This window comes from Bos javanicus, chromosome 13 (genome assembly GCF_032452875.1).
Source record: "Bos javanicus breed banteng chromosome 13, ARS-OSU_banteng_1.0, whole genome shotgun sequence".
NCBI classification, from domain to species: Eukaryota; Metazoa; Chordata; class Mammalia; order Artiodactyla; family Bovidae; genus Bos; species Bos javanicus.
In genome coordinates this window covers 73,316,975-73,334,836 of record NC_083880.1, presented here as the reverse complement: position 1 = coordinate 73,334,836, position 17,862 = coordinate 73,316,975, and the positions used below count along the sequence as shown (strand labels likewise).

Here is a 17,862-nt window from a genome sequence, read left to right as displayed (position 1 = left end):
GAGAATACCATTTAAACTCATAACCTATGACAGAGCTCCCTCTACTGGTGCACAGAAAGTATGAGGATCCTCTCAAGTCATCTCAGGAATGTGAACTTCAAATCATGGGGGCAGAAGTTCTTCTCCAGTCGTTACGCAAAAAAAAAAAAAAAAAAAAGACCCCACTGACACAGACACACAGAAGAAGCCTACCCAAATCCCCAAACTGGTATTTTATCCAGACAGGGGTTTTCAAAGTAGTGTGGGCCATGATTTACCTTTGTGGTTGTGAAAGGTTGTTCTTGGGGTCTCTCATAAAGCAATCATATCGCACCCCACACAACCAAGACATAAGCCCTCAGATGTTAACAGAATCATCAGAGGCGGGTCCCCTTAGAAAACCTTGTGCTCTCTGCCTCTGGAAATCCTGGGGAAACTCGTACAGAGGTGAGTTACTCAAGCTACCAGTGTGGATCATGGCAAGCTGAGACCTCCCATCAGGCGCCCTGGTCCTGTCCCTCCACAACTTAATGAAGGGCTCTGCTGAGGGGCAGGGTCACACAATGGTTAAGAGCACGAGCCTGGAAATCAGACATCTGGCCTCAGGTCTTGGCTCTTCTGTTGCTCACTATGTAATCACGAGCAAGTTACTTAATCGCTTTGCAATTCAGTTTCTGCTGCTCTGAAAGGGGTGGAGGTGGCTATGAAAAACCACACAGCATGACTGCAATGATTAAAATATATGAGATGCTTACAAAGGATTAAGCACCACACCTGGCAGATATTAAGTGCCTAGTCATTAATGATTATCATTACCAGTTATAACGTCTATCCTCTTGGGTACAATTAATATACATATAAAAGAACTGTTTCTTTAAAAAAAAAAAAAAAAGGTCTCTCTGGAATTTCCTCAGAAGCCAACACAAGTCTTAACATGAATTTTGATAGGTTTATATTATGGATCTAATGCACATTATGGTTTCCCTGGTGGCTCAGGGTAAAGAAACTGCCTGCGATTCAGGAGACATGGCAGGAGCCTCGGGTTTGATCCCTGGGTGGGGAAGATTCTCTGGAGGAGGAAATGGCAAACCACTCCAGTATTCTTACCTGGAAAACTCCATGGACAGAGGAACCTGGCGGGCTACAGTAGAGGGGGTCACCAAGAGTAGGACACAACTGAGTGTGTGTTTATGTGCATGCACACACATACACAATACACATTAACACAAGGATTCCAAAACAAACCAAAGTTCAGCAGAATGAAAACAGCATAGACTTTCGGACTAAGATTAAGAACCTTTATAGTTTTAGTCGCTCAGTCATGCCCAACTCTTTGCGACCCCATGGACTGTAGCCCGCCAGGCTCCTCTGTCCATGGGATTCTCCAGGCAAGAATATTGGAGTGGGTTGCCATTCTCTTATCCAGAGGATCTTCCTGACCCAGGGATTGAACCTGTGTCCCCTGCATTGCAGGCAGATTCTTTGCCATCTGAGCTACAGGGAAGTCCCATAGACTTGGGAGTTCTTTCAATTTCCAACTCCAGTGTTTACTAGTCATATGACTATAAGCAAATATTAGCTACTGAAAAAACCACGGTGTCTGGGTCAGACAGTTGATTAGACATGACTCAAAAAAGAATTTTAGAATTAGAAGATAAATCCAGGGAAAATACTCAGAAAGTGGCACACAGAGATTTAAAAGATGGAAACTATAAAAGGGAAATAGCTGGCTATCCAGGGAAGAAACAAAGGATACTGATAACTGCTATCAATCCTTGTGGAATGTATACTGGTACAAGCCTCTGGAGGACAATATGGCAAACGTGCAATTATGTCGTTTAAATAATTATTCAAACAAAAATTGTTCCTAGGAAATTTTTCCTGCTACTGCTAAGTCGCTTCAGTCGTGTCCAACTCTGTGCGACCCCAGAGACGGCAGCCCACCAGGCTCCCAGGTCCCTGGGATTCTCCAGGCAAGAACACTGGAGTGGGTTGCCATTTCCTTCTCCAATGCATGAAAGTGAAAAGTGAAAGTGAAGTCGCTCAGTCCTGTCTGACTCTTAGCGACCCCATGGACTGCAGCCCACCAGGCTCCTCCGTCCATGGGATTTTCCAGGCAAGAGTGCTGGAGTGGGGTGCCATTGCCTTCTCTGAAATTTTTCCTAGGAAACATTAAAAGGAAGGCAAAATTTATATGTAGGACGTTTGTTCCCTGCAGAGTTATTTATAATAGTGAAAAATAGACACAGCCAAAATGCCCAGCAATGGGGAAACGACAAAAAAACAGTTAAGTGTGATAAATATAAAAAGGACTATGCAAACAACATGGAAAATGTATATGCTTTTTCAGCAGAAAATAATCAGAAAGTAGAATATCTAGGCAAATTATTATCATATAGGAACTATACAGGCATGTGGTCAAGAACAGGAGTTATCTGCTGCAATGAGAGGACTTAGGAGTGAACCAATTTCTTTTGTGAGAAGGCACTGATACTGTTAGAATACTGCTAACATAAATAATTTTTAATACAGTTAATGAGAATAGAGGCAATTGAAATATCAAACCTTTTCTAAGGTAGTAAGTGAAAGTCTATTTATTATCACAAAATTTAAACTTGCAGAAACTTCAGTTCTGTATTAGTCATGAGTTCTATAATTTTTATAAACATGTGGACAAGTAGAACTATCAGGGACAAGGGAAAAAATACGATTGATAACTCTGCTTTTATTGAATAGGGGCACTGAGGCCCATACAAGGAGAAAGAATTGTCCAACATAACACAGACAGTATCTGAGTCAGGCTTGGTTGATCTCCTTTAAGTGTTTAAAAATCAATTCTGAAGAAGCAGTCGAATGTCTGAGATTTGCTTTAAATTAATTCAGTTTGCTATTTTGGGGGGAATAAGGCTGAAATATGATGGGCAGTGAGTTATTTTTGAAACTGGCTATATGTCCATAGAGGTTGTGACATTATTCTCAAAATTAAAATTAAAAATATTTTAATTTTCCATAGTGAAAAGTTTCAACTCCTACAGTAATGAGTAAAGATCTCAAAATAAGTGGCAAATCTAACTTGTGACTCAAAAATTGAATTATACAACCTGAAACAGATTGTGAACAAAGTTTATTTAATGTCACTTAGCTGTGACTATTGAGGCTTTTAAGTGGGTTTTTCCCTCATGGCTATAATAAAAGATGTATGTTTCTCATTAGACATGATAACACTTTCCAAGTTCAGAAACTGAACACACAACCCACTGAAGTAATGAGCACTTAAAATATGACAATTACATTTGGAACAAAATGAATTCTTTAAATTTAAAAAAAGCATAACACATGCACACACAACACACATGAATGGGTCAGCCAAGTTATATTACATAGGGATTATAATCATCTTCATAATTAAAGCCCTTACAACAAGGAGACGATATAGCACTTAGTCAATGAAAAGAAACAGGAGTCAGCAGCTCATTACTGCGAAACAAACAAACCTAACAAATTACATAGGCTAGCTATTAAAAAGAGCAAAAGAAAAACTAAATTTAGTACATAGCATTCACTTGACAATTTACGGAACACCAAATCTTTCATCCAGGGGATGAAATATACCCTAAGAACACTTTTGTAGTAAGAATTGAGACTAGCAGGGAGTGAAAATGTTTTTATAAACTCTTTGTGAAGTCGCTCAGTCGTGTTCGACTCTTTGCAACCCCATGGACTGTAGCCTACCAGGCTCCTCTGTCCATAGAATTTTCCAGGCAAGGATACTGGAGTGGGTTGCCATTTCCTTCTCCAGGGTATCTTCCCGACCTAGGGATCAAACCCGGGTCTTCCACGTTGCAGACAGACACTTTACTATCTGACCCACCAGGGAAGCCCATAAACTGTAAATATCCATTTTTAAGGCCATAAACAACAGTCCAAGGACTAAGAAGGAAAAAAAAAAAGATTCTTAAGTCAATGAAGAATTCAAAGTCCTATTAATAATTTACAGGATATACCATGATATCAGCAGTATTTTTGGTGGTATTTTTTTCCTCTGAGAATAACTCTAGAAAATAACTTGGAAAATAAATACAGTTGAAAGTACCTATTTATAATCCCTTTACCTACTTTTAATATTTGGTTGATTTTTCTCTAGCCTTTTGATTTTTTTTCCAGTCTTTTTTTTTTAATGCACATATTAACATGTTAATTTATCTTTTTACTTTTATAAAGCTGGAATATTAATTTGCCTAGATCTTCAATTATTTTATTGGGCCAAATTCCTAGAAATGGAATTTACTGAGTCAAAGGTTTGCTCTTTTTAAACTCTTGACATGCACTACATTCCAGAAAAGTCAGAGCAATTTACACATCCATCGGCAGTGTGACTACTCTTTCACCATCTGTATAATTCTGACCCAAAGTCAAACACAGATGATGAGCCTGGGCCCCAGACTAGAAAAAAGAAAACAAGAAAACCTTTTCCCTTCAGAAACAAAGAGCTGATTATAAATACACAGACCTGGAAGGTGAAAATTCCAGGGGGTTGCCTGAGAACCAAAGCCCTGGAACAGTCTGTTCCAGCTGCAATAAACCAGCTGCGGTTCCCCTGAACTCACTGCCTTTTGGACTCTGTGGACCCGGCTTCCTCTGCTGGCATATTTCTACCCACCCTACTCACTGCCAACCTCCCTGCCTTTTCCCTCCAGGAATCTGTCAGTAATCCCCAGCCTAAATTAAATATTCTTCCACTCTGCTTCGCCAACACACTCAGATTACCTCTGCTTTAAAGCCCATTTTATACGCTGAAGTATAATTAAATGGTCTGTCTCCCAGACTAGACAACAGCTTCTTTCAGGGCACGGACTGTTTCTTCATTCTCTGCTGTATCCTCAGCATCTCGCAAAGTACCTGGGATACAGTAGCAGGCACTGAAGAGAAGTTTAGTGAATGAATCAATCAGTCACAAAGCAGCAGGTCTACAGCACTGGTCAGAAAACTCTTTATGTCTGTAAAGGACCAAACAGCAAACATTTCAGGCTTTGGGGGCCACCTGGTCTCATTCACAACTGCTCAGCTCTGTCTCCATAGTGCAGAAGTGGTCATGGATAATAAGCAAGGGGATGGACATGGTTGTATTCCAAGAAAACTTAACTGCCGAAGCCAGGTGGCAGGCCGGATTTGGCCTGTGGACCGTAGTTTGCCAAATAATCCCTGATTCAGAAGTTTAAAACTCAAAAGTTTTAAAAGATGAGGTACAAAAAAAAAAAAAAACAATGATGAAAAGACCATAGATATTTAATGCTTTAGACCTACACAGAGTTTAGGCTACACTGTATGTTTATAACTCAACTCAGTTATTATTATTACCACTTTGTACTCCCAAATTCCTATACTCTGTGACCTGGTCTGTGATGCAGAGAGACAGGGGAAAAGAAAAGAACTCAAAGGAGAGGGGAGGATGGCCCCCTTCGATGAGAACTGAGCACAGGTGTAAGGCCTCAGTCACAGGCCGAAGAAAAAGGACCAGCAGCATTAGAGGCGTGTTTAAACCAGAAGTGACTGAGGACTCTTCAATTTGTACACTCCCATCCTTAAGATACTGACTGAGAATTCAGAAACCCGATTTAGACACACAGACTAAAGATCATGAAAACAGACTGAAGATAATCCGTATGGTAAACAGCTCAGAGTTCCACTACACTCTGAATTACGCATCAAAACGATGTACGCACTACTCTAGAAGTAAAATGTGTAACAACAATACAAAGGAGAAGGGGGAGAAGCAAAAGAAGAGATACATGACAAAGAACTACACCAAAGTATGCTCCAAAGCATTAGTCAACAGGGAAATGTAAATTAAAACCACTACGAAATACCACAACACACCGGCTAGATGGTCTGCATTGACAAAGACCGCCCATACCAAGTGCTGGACCAGAAGCAGAACCACTGAAACTATTGATTTGGGCCATATGGACAGTCACTTAATCACTTAAATCAACAATGAACACTATAAATTAAAAATAAAATAAACAATCACTTAGGGAGGAAAAAAGAAAAAACAATGTATGTGCTTGCCTCTGCAGATCAAGGAAAAGAAGAAAAAAAAAATGGTGACATTCAACAAGAGAATGGCTGTTCGGGTCCGAAAGTCAATCCTCACTGCTGCTGTTTCCCTGCCTCTGACTGCAGAAGCCAGCTTCCTCCCTCCTCGAACCCTCCACTGCTGCTGGAGTGGGTTGGAGCGAGGCCCCAACGCTCTCGCTCCTTAGACTGCAGCCACAGAGTGGAGCCTCAAGACTGAGTCCATGTGGACCGAGAGAATCTGCTTTCTCTGGAATGCACCAGGTCTGCCTGTGAAGTCAGTCTGTTTAATCAGAGCCTTACTTTTCATCGTGCCTTCTTCTTCCTCGTCCTCCGTGTTGATCACCATGGTGCCCAGCTGGGACGGCAACGTGTCATCGTGCTCGATCATCGTATTGGCCCCGTCACTCATGCTGCTGGCTACTCGGACAGTGCCCATCTCATCCCCTGCTGCTCGGACCATCGTGCCAGAATCTAGCTCATCCTCCTCCTGGAAAAGGAAGAAATCTCAAATGAGGACTAATTTGATTAAAATGATCGAGTTTTCTGAATTACTCATATTCATCCTGCTGCAAATATTTCTCGATTTGAGGCTTATTCACAGAACTAAGAACACTCTTTTAATTCAAGTGTAGTTGGTGTACAGTATTAAATATGTCGTTGTTGTTTAGTCGCTAAGTTGTGTCTGACTCTTTTGCAATCCCATGGACTGTAGCCCGCCAGGCTCCTCTGTCCATGGGATTTCCTGGGCAAGAATACTGGAGTGAGTTGCCTTCTCCAGAGGATCTTCCTGACCAAGGGATCAAACCACATCTTCTGCATTGGCAGGTGGATTCTTTACCAATGAGTCACCATTATATATGTTACAGGCGTACAGTATATTGATTCACAATTTCTAAAAGCTATACTCCATGAGAACACTCCTAGCCAACCAAAGAAGAGCATACATTTATCCATATAAGAGCTGCATATCTAACCTGCATATTTTTTAACACTGCTCTAAGGAGCTAAGGTACACACCTCTGGAATCTCAAGGTCATGAGAGAGTCTATCAGCGTAAAGTCTACATAGCTAGTATGGATACTAGATGCCCAAAAGAGCACAGAAAAACCCAGTCTCAGACCTGAATGTTCTCTTTCCTGAATAAAAAGTTAAACTGAAGAAAAGATTTGGAGGCAAAAGAATAAAATGTGGAAGTGTCTCAGGAAGCACTGGGAGAAGAACAAACATCCATCCAGCAAGCCCTGGTCCACGACAGGACACGGTGGAGCAAGGAGCCTTCCAGCTCCAGGCGGACGCCACAACTCTGACTCGTCTTACCTGGCTGACAATCACAAAATGACAAGCATTAATGCCCAAGGCCCACCGCAACGCCTGCACTCACAGAGTTTTCTTCCTCCTCCTGGTCCACCTCCCGCTGCTGGGCCTCCTGGCGTTTCAGCTTCACGTCCATGGCTTCATTAATCAAGTCCCGCAGTATGGACACTCCTTTGGCACTCTTGACAAACGGGTGCTTCAACAAGAAAGTTGAAGATGGTTTATGCGGCACTGGTGCCAAAATACCAGCCAGCACAGAGGAGGCCCTCTATAGTCTCTGCTGAACCAACCAGTGCATCTAATCATTCTCTTTATGCTTTCGACAACAGCCAACCCTAACTCACACTCTCACCTGATGCGAAGAACTGACGTATTGGAAAAGACCCTGATGCTGGGAAAGACTGGAGGCGGGAGGAGAAGGGGACAACAGAGGATGAGATGGTTGGATGGCATCACCAACTCGATGGACATGAGTTTGAGTAGGCTCCAGGAGTTGGTGATGAACAGGGAAGCCTGGCGTGCTGCAGTCCATGTGGTCGCAAAGAGTTGGACACAACTGAGCGACTGAACTGAACTCACACTCGCTTTATAACTCTGAGCAGGTACGTTCAGTTTTGCCCATGCGTTTTTGGCTTGGCTGGAATGTTTCCTCCATTTCTAGCAACTCTAGAGAGTCTCAACAGGCTGGCATTGCCCCCCGAGAGGAAGCTCTGTAAATGTGTAGGGAGCTTATGGCTAAGATGTTTAGAGAACACAAGCTACATGGGACAAAGGATAGGGAGCAGGGAAACAAGCAATCTCGATTAAAATGCAGAGGAGTCCCGTACAAAAACGAACAGCACAGATCCCTCATACCTCCCGAACGCCTCAGAGTACAGACACACTTTGATACATGTACACTGACACATTTTTTCAACAGATAAGCATAGTCTGGTTACTTTGGGAGGTGATTTCGGAGAGGGGGGCATAAGTGGGATAAAGACACTGTTTAGAAATCACTGAATAGGTTACTCATCCTGCTTATTCTTTCTATTCAATGTCCTATAGCATTTCCAACTATGTATTTGGGTAGAAAGGATTTGGCAGCTTCCCAAGTGGCTCAGTGGTAAAGAATCCGCCTGCCAGTGCAGAAAATTCACGAGACTTGGGTTCAATCCCTGGGTTGGGAAGATCCCTTGGAGGAGGAAATGGCATCTCACTCCAGTTTTCTTGCCTGGAAAATCCCATGGACAGAGGAGCCTATCGGACTACAGTCCATGAGGGAGCAAAGAGTTGGACACACCTGAATGACTGAGCTTGCACGCATATGCAAAAAGATTTTAGTGCCAAAAGGCAGTTACTGCAGAAATACTAAAACCGGTCACAAATACGTACCAGATGTAAGCCCGAGTATTATGCACCTGGAAAAGGCACTTGGAACAGGGATATTGCTGACTTTCTTCAATAGAAAAAAAGGACTTAAAACTTTTGGGATTTTTTTTTTTCTGTACCATATGGCTTGTGGGATCTTAGTTCCCCAACCAGGGATTGAACCCAGGCCCTTGGCAGTGAAAGAGCAGAGTCCTAACCACTGAACCACTAGGGAAGTCCTTTTTTAAAAATTTTTTTTTACTGAAGTATATAGTTAATTTACAATGTTGCACCAATCTCTGATGTACAGCAAAGTGACTAAGTTATACACATACATTCTTTTTTATATTCTTTTCCATTATGGTTATCACAGAATACTGAATATATTCTCTGTGCTATACAGCAGGACCTTGTTGATCATCCATCCTAGGCTTAAAGTTTTTAACATTAATACCATCTTACAATTTTGTTGTTTGCCTGTGTAACACAATAAAAAAATTTATGCTGTGAAAGTTACACAGGAAAATTCCTTTCTGGAAGGGTGGGGGATGCTGTTGTTTTCCAGACTTGTTCTCATATTGTCCCCCGTGTTTATCTGTAATCCATTCTCTGTTCCCCACCACCCATCAGAAGATATGGGCTCCAGGGCTTTGCAAGAACTCTAGAAGTAGACAGGATGCCTTAATGTGTGGTGGGATTGAAATACGGGAGTTATCTTTTCTATAAAACTGTATCAATACCTCATCCAGGCAGGAAAAGAATTTGCCACTACTCAGAAAAAGGACCCAGCTCATCTGCAAGAGTAACTATTTCCTTGTTCTCTCCACTGGGCAAGTCCATAAGTTCATTTCCCTCCTCTTATACAAATCAGTCTGCTCTGTTACTACTTAACATCAGACTTCTGTTAGTATCCACCCACTCATTTTCCTGTGTTTCTTGAATGGAACGGTTTCTGTTCTTCTTACTGCTCTTAAATTTAAACTCATTCATGATGTTAGGTACAGGTGTCTGATTCTGATTACTTCATTACATCTCTAAGTTGAAAAGCTGGAGCATTTCTATATTGACACATATATTACTTAATTATAAATAATTATCCTTATATTTCTCCATCATATCACAAATATTATACTGATTCTTTTTAAATTACAGGCATAAGTAGATTTTAGTATCTATGAGGTTCATTCCAAAAAGATAATAAGTATAAAAAAATTTGTATTGGTAAGGCAACAATGGATCTGATATGACTGAAAAACACTGGCCTAGCTCAACAATAGATTTATGTCAAATTCATAATATATTATCTTTTATATTTGAAAATGTTATTCAAAGTCACACATATTGTATCACTTAACCTTCACAACCAACTTATGGGGCAGGTATTTGATCTCTACTGTATAGATAAGAAAACTAAACAGAGAGGTTATGTTACTTGTCCAAGGTCACAGAGCTAGCGAACAGGAAGCCAGGATTCAAACCTGGGCATCAGGCTCCAGAATCCAAGCTCCTAAATATTAAGCAAGAAAGTGTGAAAGTGTTAGTCGCTCAGTTGTGTCTGACTTCTCGCGACCCCATGGACTGTAGCCCACCAGGCTCCTCTGTCCATGGAATTTTCCAGGCAAGAATAATGGAGTGGGTTGCCATTCCCTTCTTCAGGGGATCTTCTCGACCCAGGAATTAAACCCAGGTCTCCCGTACTGCAAGCAGATTCTTTACTGTCTGAGCCGACTAAGCACACTGCCTGCCAAATTCCACCCATTCTTCAAGGCCCAAGGTCAGAAGTTACCTCCTCCAGGAAAGCAGTCCTGGCGTCACCAGTTGAAAATGGTGGACCTACCACTGATCCCAGTTCTTTGCCAGAAGTAGGTATGGCTCTTCTGCTTTGGAATCAAAAAGACTTAGCTCCTAAGCCTGGCTTTGCTGTTTACCAACCAAGTGGCTCTAAATGAGCTAACCTCTCCAAATCTGTTTTCTCATCTATAAAAGTAAAACAACACTCCTCTCTCAAAGGGTGTATGTGCTGATTAAATGGCACAACATGTAAAGTATCTAGCACACAGCAGGTGCTCAATAAAGGCCAATTCCTGTTCTCTAATCCCATACAGCCCTGTATTTTCTTGCATGATTGTCCTGTTCAGCGATTTAACATTCTTTTCTATGTCTCTTCTAAGCAGTTACATTCAAACCTCACAGGAGGCAAGGAATATCTTAGAGCTCTTCACCATCTCCACGTGGGTGGGTCAACAGCATCTTGGATGGATAACTTGTGAATGAAACAGAGAGAGAGGCAGCATCCCAGGGTGAGTCATACCTGGAGGAGTTGAGTGGCTGTGGCTCTCTGCTCGGGGCTCTTGACAAGACACTGCTTCACAAAATCCATGAAGCTATCTGACCACAGTTCCGGCTTTCGGAATGTGGGGGGTGGGTTGGTAGGAATCATGAAGATGGCCTGGTTGGAAAGAAAAAAAAAACGATTTGGCAAAATAAAAGTGATACTCCAATAAAAATGACTAGACATAATTTCGAAGTTTGATAAAATGATTTTCCTCTTCTCCTCTATAAGCCCATCCTAATTGCAACGAAAATCTAAGTATCTCAAAGTAGGAAGTATGACCATTAGAGCAGGAGTCCCCAAGAACCAGGCTGCACAGAAGGATGAGCAGTGGGCAGATGAACGAGGCTTCATCTGAATTTATAACTACTCCCCATCATTCACGTTACCACCTGAGCTCCACATCTTGTCAGAACAGTGGCAACATAATAAAAGAAATGTGCTTGAATCATCCTGAAACCCACACCCACCCCAACCAGAGTGTGGAAAAATTACCTTCCATGAAACCAGTCCCTGGTGCCAAAAACGTTGGGAACTGCTGAGTTAGAGAATCTGACAGAGCTCTCCTGCTCCCTCCGCTTCTCTTCTCCCTCCCCCTCTGGCATATGTATTCTTGTCCCCTAAACAATAAACAGTCCATCCTAAAGGAAATCACTCCTGAATATTCACTGGAAGGACTGATGCTGAAGCTGAAGCTCCAACACTTTGGCCACCTGATGCGCAGAATTTGACTCACTAGAAAAGATCATGATGCTGGGAAAGATTGAAGGTGGGAGGAGAAAGGGACGACAGAGGATGAGATGGTTGGATGGCATCACCGACTCGATGGGACATGAGTTTGAGCAAGCTCCAGGAGCTGGTGAAGGACAGGGAAGGCTGGTGTGCTATAGCCCACGGGGTCGCAAAGAGTCGGACAGGATTAAGTGACCAAATTGAACTGAAACAATATCCAGAGAGCTTTGTTTGTTTTTTGCTGACCATGTTGCCTTTCAAAGTGAAAAGGCGAGCTCTAAGAGCATCGATATCCTGAACATGACCTCAGCTGTCAAATGTCCCTCCTTCCTGAAAGTTACCCCCACCACTGGACGCAAGTGGTAACTGCGAGGAGGTCATAAGCCCAGAAGTCCCCCCAAATCACAAAGGATTCACCACCCTCCAAGCCACGCCAACTCTACCTACATACTTGAAAATTAAAAACTGACCCACTACATTACATTGAAATTCTACGATTTCAAAAAAGAAACCTACAGGAGATATTGCAAGTTCCATTCCAGACTGCTGCAGTAAAGTGAATATCACAATAAAGCAAGTCGCATGAATTGTTTTGGTTTCCCAGTGCATATGACAGTTAGACTTACCCTATTCTGTAGTCTATAAGCATGCACCAGTATTATATCTAAAGAAACAATGTATATACCTTTAAAAATTACTTTATTGCTAAAAAATGCTAACATTCAACTGAGCCTTCAGGGAGTTATTTTGCAATAGTAACATCAAAAATCATTGATCACAGATCACCATCATGAAGAGGTCTAAAATATTGTGAGAATTACCAAAATGTCACACAGAGAGATGAAGTGAGCAAATGCTGTTGGAAAAATAGCACTGACAGACTTTCTTGATGCAGTTTTGCCATAAACCTTCAATGTGAAAAAATCCAATAAGGCAAAGTGCAGTAACATAAGGTACGCTTGTAAAATTATTTATTGAGTTTCCAATAGAAAAGGTACAGATTTAAAAAAAATAAAACTCTTTGCAATAAGCAGCCTAAATTATGTTATTTGAATCTAAAAATAAAGCCAGTAAATCTTCCCATCCTTCTCCATTTCTGTCCCCCCAGAAAGAGAGGTGCTTACCTTTGGGCATGTGAATAACTTAAAAAAAAAAAAAACCTGTTAAGTCTATTAGCAGAAGGACTGCTTAATCAGAGAAGAGGAGGAGCTGAGTTGGGTGGTATGGAAAAGACTCTGGAGCCTCTGAGGAAGGCAGGGGTCCAGATCTTGTAACAGTGCTGTGCTGAGGTGTTCTGGGGGTGGGGAAAGTCAGGAAAACGCTTAATGTAGAAACACTGAAGGAGTGTCAATGGAGACACCTGTGGGCTCTTCACATTCCAGAACTGGATGTAGGTCAGGGAGCACAGAGCCTCTAGAAATCACACATGTAAATCCCTACCCAGGCCAGGCAGGAAGAAGACAACAAATGAATCCGGCCGGGTGTTAGCGATATGAGTCGAAAAGAATACTCTGCTTTCCTCTTAAGGCTAGTGTAAGAAACAGAGAAAACACGGCAATACATTATGACTGGTACGGGTGAACAGGGAACCGTGGCGGGCAGTGCAAAGCCCACGCCCTGTGTAAAGGAGAGGACTGCTTCACAGCTCCAGTTAACGTTGTTACGTTAAAATGTGAGCACCTGGGGACTTCCCTGGTGGTCCAGTGATTTAGACTCCGTGCTTCCAGTGCAGGGGGTGTGGGTTCAATCCCTGGTTAGGAAACTAATATCCCACATGCTGTGGAACACGGTCAAAAATTCAAAAATAAATGTAAAACAATTTAATATGTGAGTGCTTGAATTACTAAAAACATACACTGCACAAGTCAAACCAATCAAGTCCTGCCAGAGGGATATCAATACACAACCTCTAGAATGAACAGGGGTGGATTACATTTGACTTAATTAGTGATTACAACTAGTGGAAGTGTATCATCTGAAGTCTAGATTGACACTTCTCAATTATTTACAATTAATTCGTTTACTGTTTGGTACCTAACCAAGACACTCATTTAACTCAGTTTCTCATTATCACCAGTAACTGACCATCCCACTGGTTTTCTGTCCATTTCCTTACCCTCATTGGATGGATATCAGCATATGGAGGCTTTCCTTCAGCCATTTCTATGGCTGTTATTCCCAATGACCAGATGTCTGCTACACAGTTGTACCCAATTTCCTGGATCACTTCTGGAGCCATCCAAAAAGGTGTTCCTATCACTGTATTTCGCTTGGCCATGGTATCCTGAAACAGAAAGGAGAGAGATCAACATTAATCATTCAAACTGTTGAGAAAGAGTCCCTTCTAACAATAGTAATTGTCATGGGCTTGAAATACATATACAAACCATACTTAAACACGATCAAGTAAGTAAGTCACAAAACAAATTCAAATGACATTGAAACGTAAAAGATTCTCAATCAATTATTAAAACACAAAAGTAACTGTCAACCAGTTAATGAAACACCAAAATGAGATTGACAAAAATTAAAAAGATTACTAATAACTCATATGGATAATAGCATAGAAAAAAACCAGGTATCAAAATACAATGATAAAGGAACACAAGTTGGTACAATGTTTTAGTAGGCAATTCAGCAATATTTATTAACTTTAAATGTCCATATCCTTTGACTGAAATCTAGCTCTAGAAATGTATCCTACGTATAAGTATCCCAAGATAGATGCACAAGTATTGTAAAAATAATAATAATAGAAGGGCTGGAAAAAGGAGCATCTGTCCATTCATTTGTAAAACTATACACTTGAATTCCTAACTTATACTTTCAGCAAAATAGGTTAAAATTTTAAACGTAAAGAACAAAATCCAAAAAGCACTCAAGGAAAGTACAGATTAATAATTATATAAGGTTGGAGCAGAAAAGGACTTTTAAAACATGACATCATGAAGATGGGAGTATTTTTCAAGTTGATTTATGATTGAACACAACCTCAACACAATTCCATTCAATCCCAACCAAAATCTAAATGAAGTTCCACTGCTTATTCTTATTTTTATTGCTTGTGAGTTTAGTGTCATATCCAAAAAATCACTGCCAAGACCAAGGTCAAGGAGGTTTCCCCCTATGTTTTCTTCTAGGAGTTTTTGGGTTTGAGACCTTACATTTATTTTGATCCATTTTGAGTTAATTTTTGTGAGTGGTGTAAGAAACAGGTGTAGTTTTACTCTTCTGCATGTGAGTACCAGCTTTTCCCAAGAACATTGATTAGAGACCAGCTTTTCCTCGTCGCACACTCTTAGCTCCTTTCCTCGTCGCACACTCTTAGCTCCCTTGTCAAATGTTAACTGCCTATATAAGCACGGGTGTATTTCTGGGTTCCTGACTCCAGTCCATTGGTCTATGTGTGTATTTTTATGCCAATACTATATTGTGTTGATCACTTTAGCTTTTGAACATAGTTTGAAATCAAGAAGTACGAAGCCTCCAGCTTTGTTCTTCTTTCTCGGGACTGGTTTGGATATATGGGGCCTTTTCTAGTTCCATATGAATTTCAAGACTGTTATTTTCTATTTCTGTGAAAACCATCAATTACTAAAAACAACTGATACTTTAAATTTATAATATCTTTTACACAGCACCAAAAGAATTTTTCTTTTCAATTTGGTTTCCTTATTAAGATTGTAATTTAGGTAATACTGTTTGGTATTGTTTACTTATGTGTTAACAACAAAATCTTTTGAAGGGCCCACAAATCACAATATGGAGTAAGTTCCTGAGGTGGTGGTGGTTGTTTTTTTTTTAAATAACATCAAAGCAATTTTTTAATTGTTTTTCATTTAAATTTTTTAAAAATAAAAAAATCCACACGATACAGCTCTAAAAAAACTATATATGCATATAGCTTTCTACGACCCAGTTCAGTTCAGTTCAGTTCAATCGCTCAGTCGTGTCCGACTCTTTGCGACCCCATGAATCGCAGCACACCAGGCCTTCCTGTCCATCACCAACTCCCAGAGTTCACCCAGACTCAAGTCCATCGAGTCGGTGATGCCATCCAGCCATCTCATCCTCTGTCGTCCCCTTCTCCTCCTGCTCCCACTACCCAAGAAACCTGATACATGACATTGCTGCAAATTTTTGTATAGATCTGTCTAGAACTCGGTTTTCTACACATATTTCACACATCTCATGTATTTTACAAAATCAGATAATTTTAGACATCCTGTTTTGAAAGCATAGTGTTTTTCATTGCCATGCACTACTGAGGTAGGAGGAAAATCAAGAGCCTGTGTTTTGGAACCAAATGAGGAGCATGCTTTCAGTAAAGCAGATGCCAACTGCTACCTAGAGGCTGAATGAGATGACATTATGTCTTATTCAAGGAAAGCTGATTAGATTTAATTTTTATTCCTTTTGTAAATATGATGATGTAGACCAAAAGAATTTAAACGTCCACTCTATCATTTCTTGCTTTAGCTTTTATTTTTTTCAAGCTAAACAGAGTTAAACTATGGTACCTGAGCCCCAGGAAAGGATCTAAAATAATCTACCAGCTCATTTGTAACCTATTGGCACATTCTTTAATTTTTTAAAACACAATTATATCAAATATTACACTTTTAAATAAATAATGAAAAAGAACAGTTCTCAAGAAAGACCTGAAAGTTACCAATACAAGTAACACTTTCACTTACTGTAAGTTGACCTGCTACCCCAAAATCTGCAAGTTTTGCATGACCTTCTGTATTGAGCAAAATATTTCCTGCTTTGATATCTCGGTGTATTTTTCTCATAAAATGAAGATATTCCAGTCCCTTAAGTGTTGACTGTAATATTGTAGCTATTTCATCTTCTGTTAACTGAAAAAATGAGAAATTAAAATTCTATTAGTTTACATCAGCACATTTGAAAAAGGAGAAAAAATTTCGATTCAAACTCCTCTCCTAGAATATAAATAAGATCTTATTCAAGGTGTAAAATAGCATTTGACAGCTTATAGTACCATTGCGGAGAAGACAAGGGCACCCTACTCCAGTGCTCTTGCTTGGAGAATCCCAGGGACTGGGGAGCCTGGTGGGCTGCCGTCTATGGGGTCACAGAGAGTTGGACATGACTGAAGTGACTTAGCAGCAGCAGCAGCAGCAGCAGCAGTACCATTGCTATGCTGACTACTCCCAAAGTTATATTTCCAGGCCAGATCTCTCCCCAAAAATCAGATTTATATATCTTCCCACACCAGCTGAATACCTAACAAGCATCATAAGCATAACATGTCAAAATCAAATTCTTTATTTTTACCACCACCCTACCCCTTTCCATACCACCCACCTACTCTATTCTTCACACGTTCTTCTCTCTCTCAGTAAAAGGCAATTTAATTCTTCTAGCTGCTCTGGTCAAAAATCTTGAAGTCATCCTTGACTCTTCTCTATCTTCAAACTATATGCAATTATATCGTCTGGGTTCACCCTGACTTAAACCACCATCATGCCTTGCCTGCATTATTCTAATAATCTCCTAATGGGTCTCGCTGCTTCTGCCCTTAACCTTATAGAATGTATAGTCCACACAGCAGCCATAACTAACCTTTTAAAATATAAGCCAGGGACTTCCCTGGTGTTTCAGTCCATAAGACTCTGCTCTCCCAACACAGGGAGCCTGGGTTCGATCCCTGGTCAGGGAACTAGATCCCACATGTTGCAACTAAGATTCAGTTCAATATCTGCTCAAAATCCCCATGGCTTCCTAAGTCACTCAGAATGAGAGCCAGTCCTCACTAAGGCCTCACCCTATCTGGCTCCCAGCTACCTTCATCTTCTACCACTTTCTACCTCTTCATCCTGTTTCAGCCACATAGGCTTCCCTGCTGTTCCTCAAACACTCTAAACACACTCCCACTTCTGGGCCCTTTTATCTGTTCTCTCTGCCTGCAGTGCCCTTCAACCAGATTTCTGGATGAGATGGTTCCTTACGTCATTGCCTCTGCTCAAATGTCACCTCATTAGGAAATCAGAGAGGCCTTTGCTAGCTCCCTCCACTCCTAGATCATTCTCTATCCCCTTATCCTGCTGCTG

The 17,862-nt window shown here is 40.9% G+C and overlaps 1 protein-coding gene across 5 annotated transcripts in view; it reads right to left on the bottom strand.

Annotated features, from left to right (window-relative positions):
- STK4 (serine/threonine kinase 4) overlaps window positions 1–17,862 on the bottom strand; it is a 90,393-nt gene that overhangs the window by 55,293 nt on the left and 17,238 nt on the right. For all 5 annotated transcript variants that reach the window (XM_061437709.1, XM_061437705.1, XM_061437706.1 and 2 more), the window contains 5 exons: window positions 16,483–16,647; window positions 13,902–14,069; window positions 11,033–11,170; window positions 7,439–7,567; window positions 6,358–6,544 (listed from right to left, as the gene is read on the bottom strand). In XM_061437709.1, coding sequence (XP_061293693.1) covers window positions 6,358–6,544; window positions 7,439–7,567; window positions 11,033–11,170; window positions 13,902–14,069; window positions 16,483–16,647 — 787 coding nt within the window. The remainder of the gene's footprint in view (window positions 1–6,357; window positions 6,545–7,438; window positions 7,568–11,032; window positions 11,171–13,901; window positions 14,070–16,482; window positions 16,648–17,862) is intronic.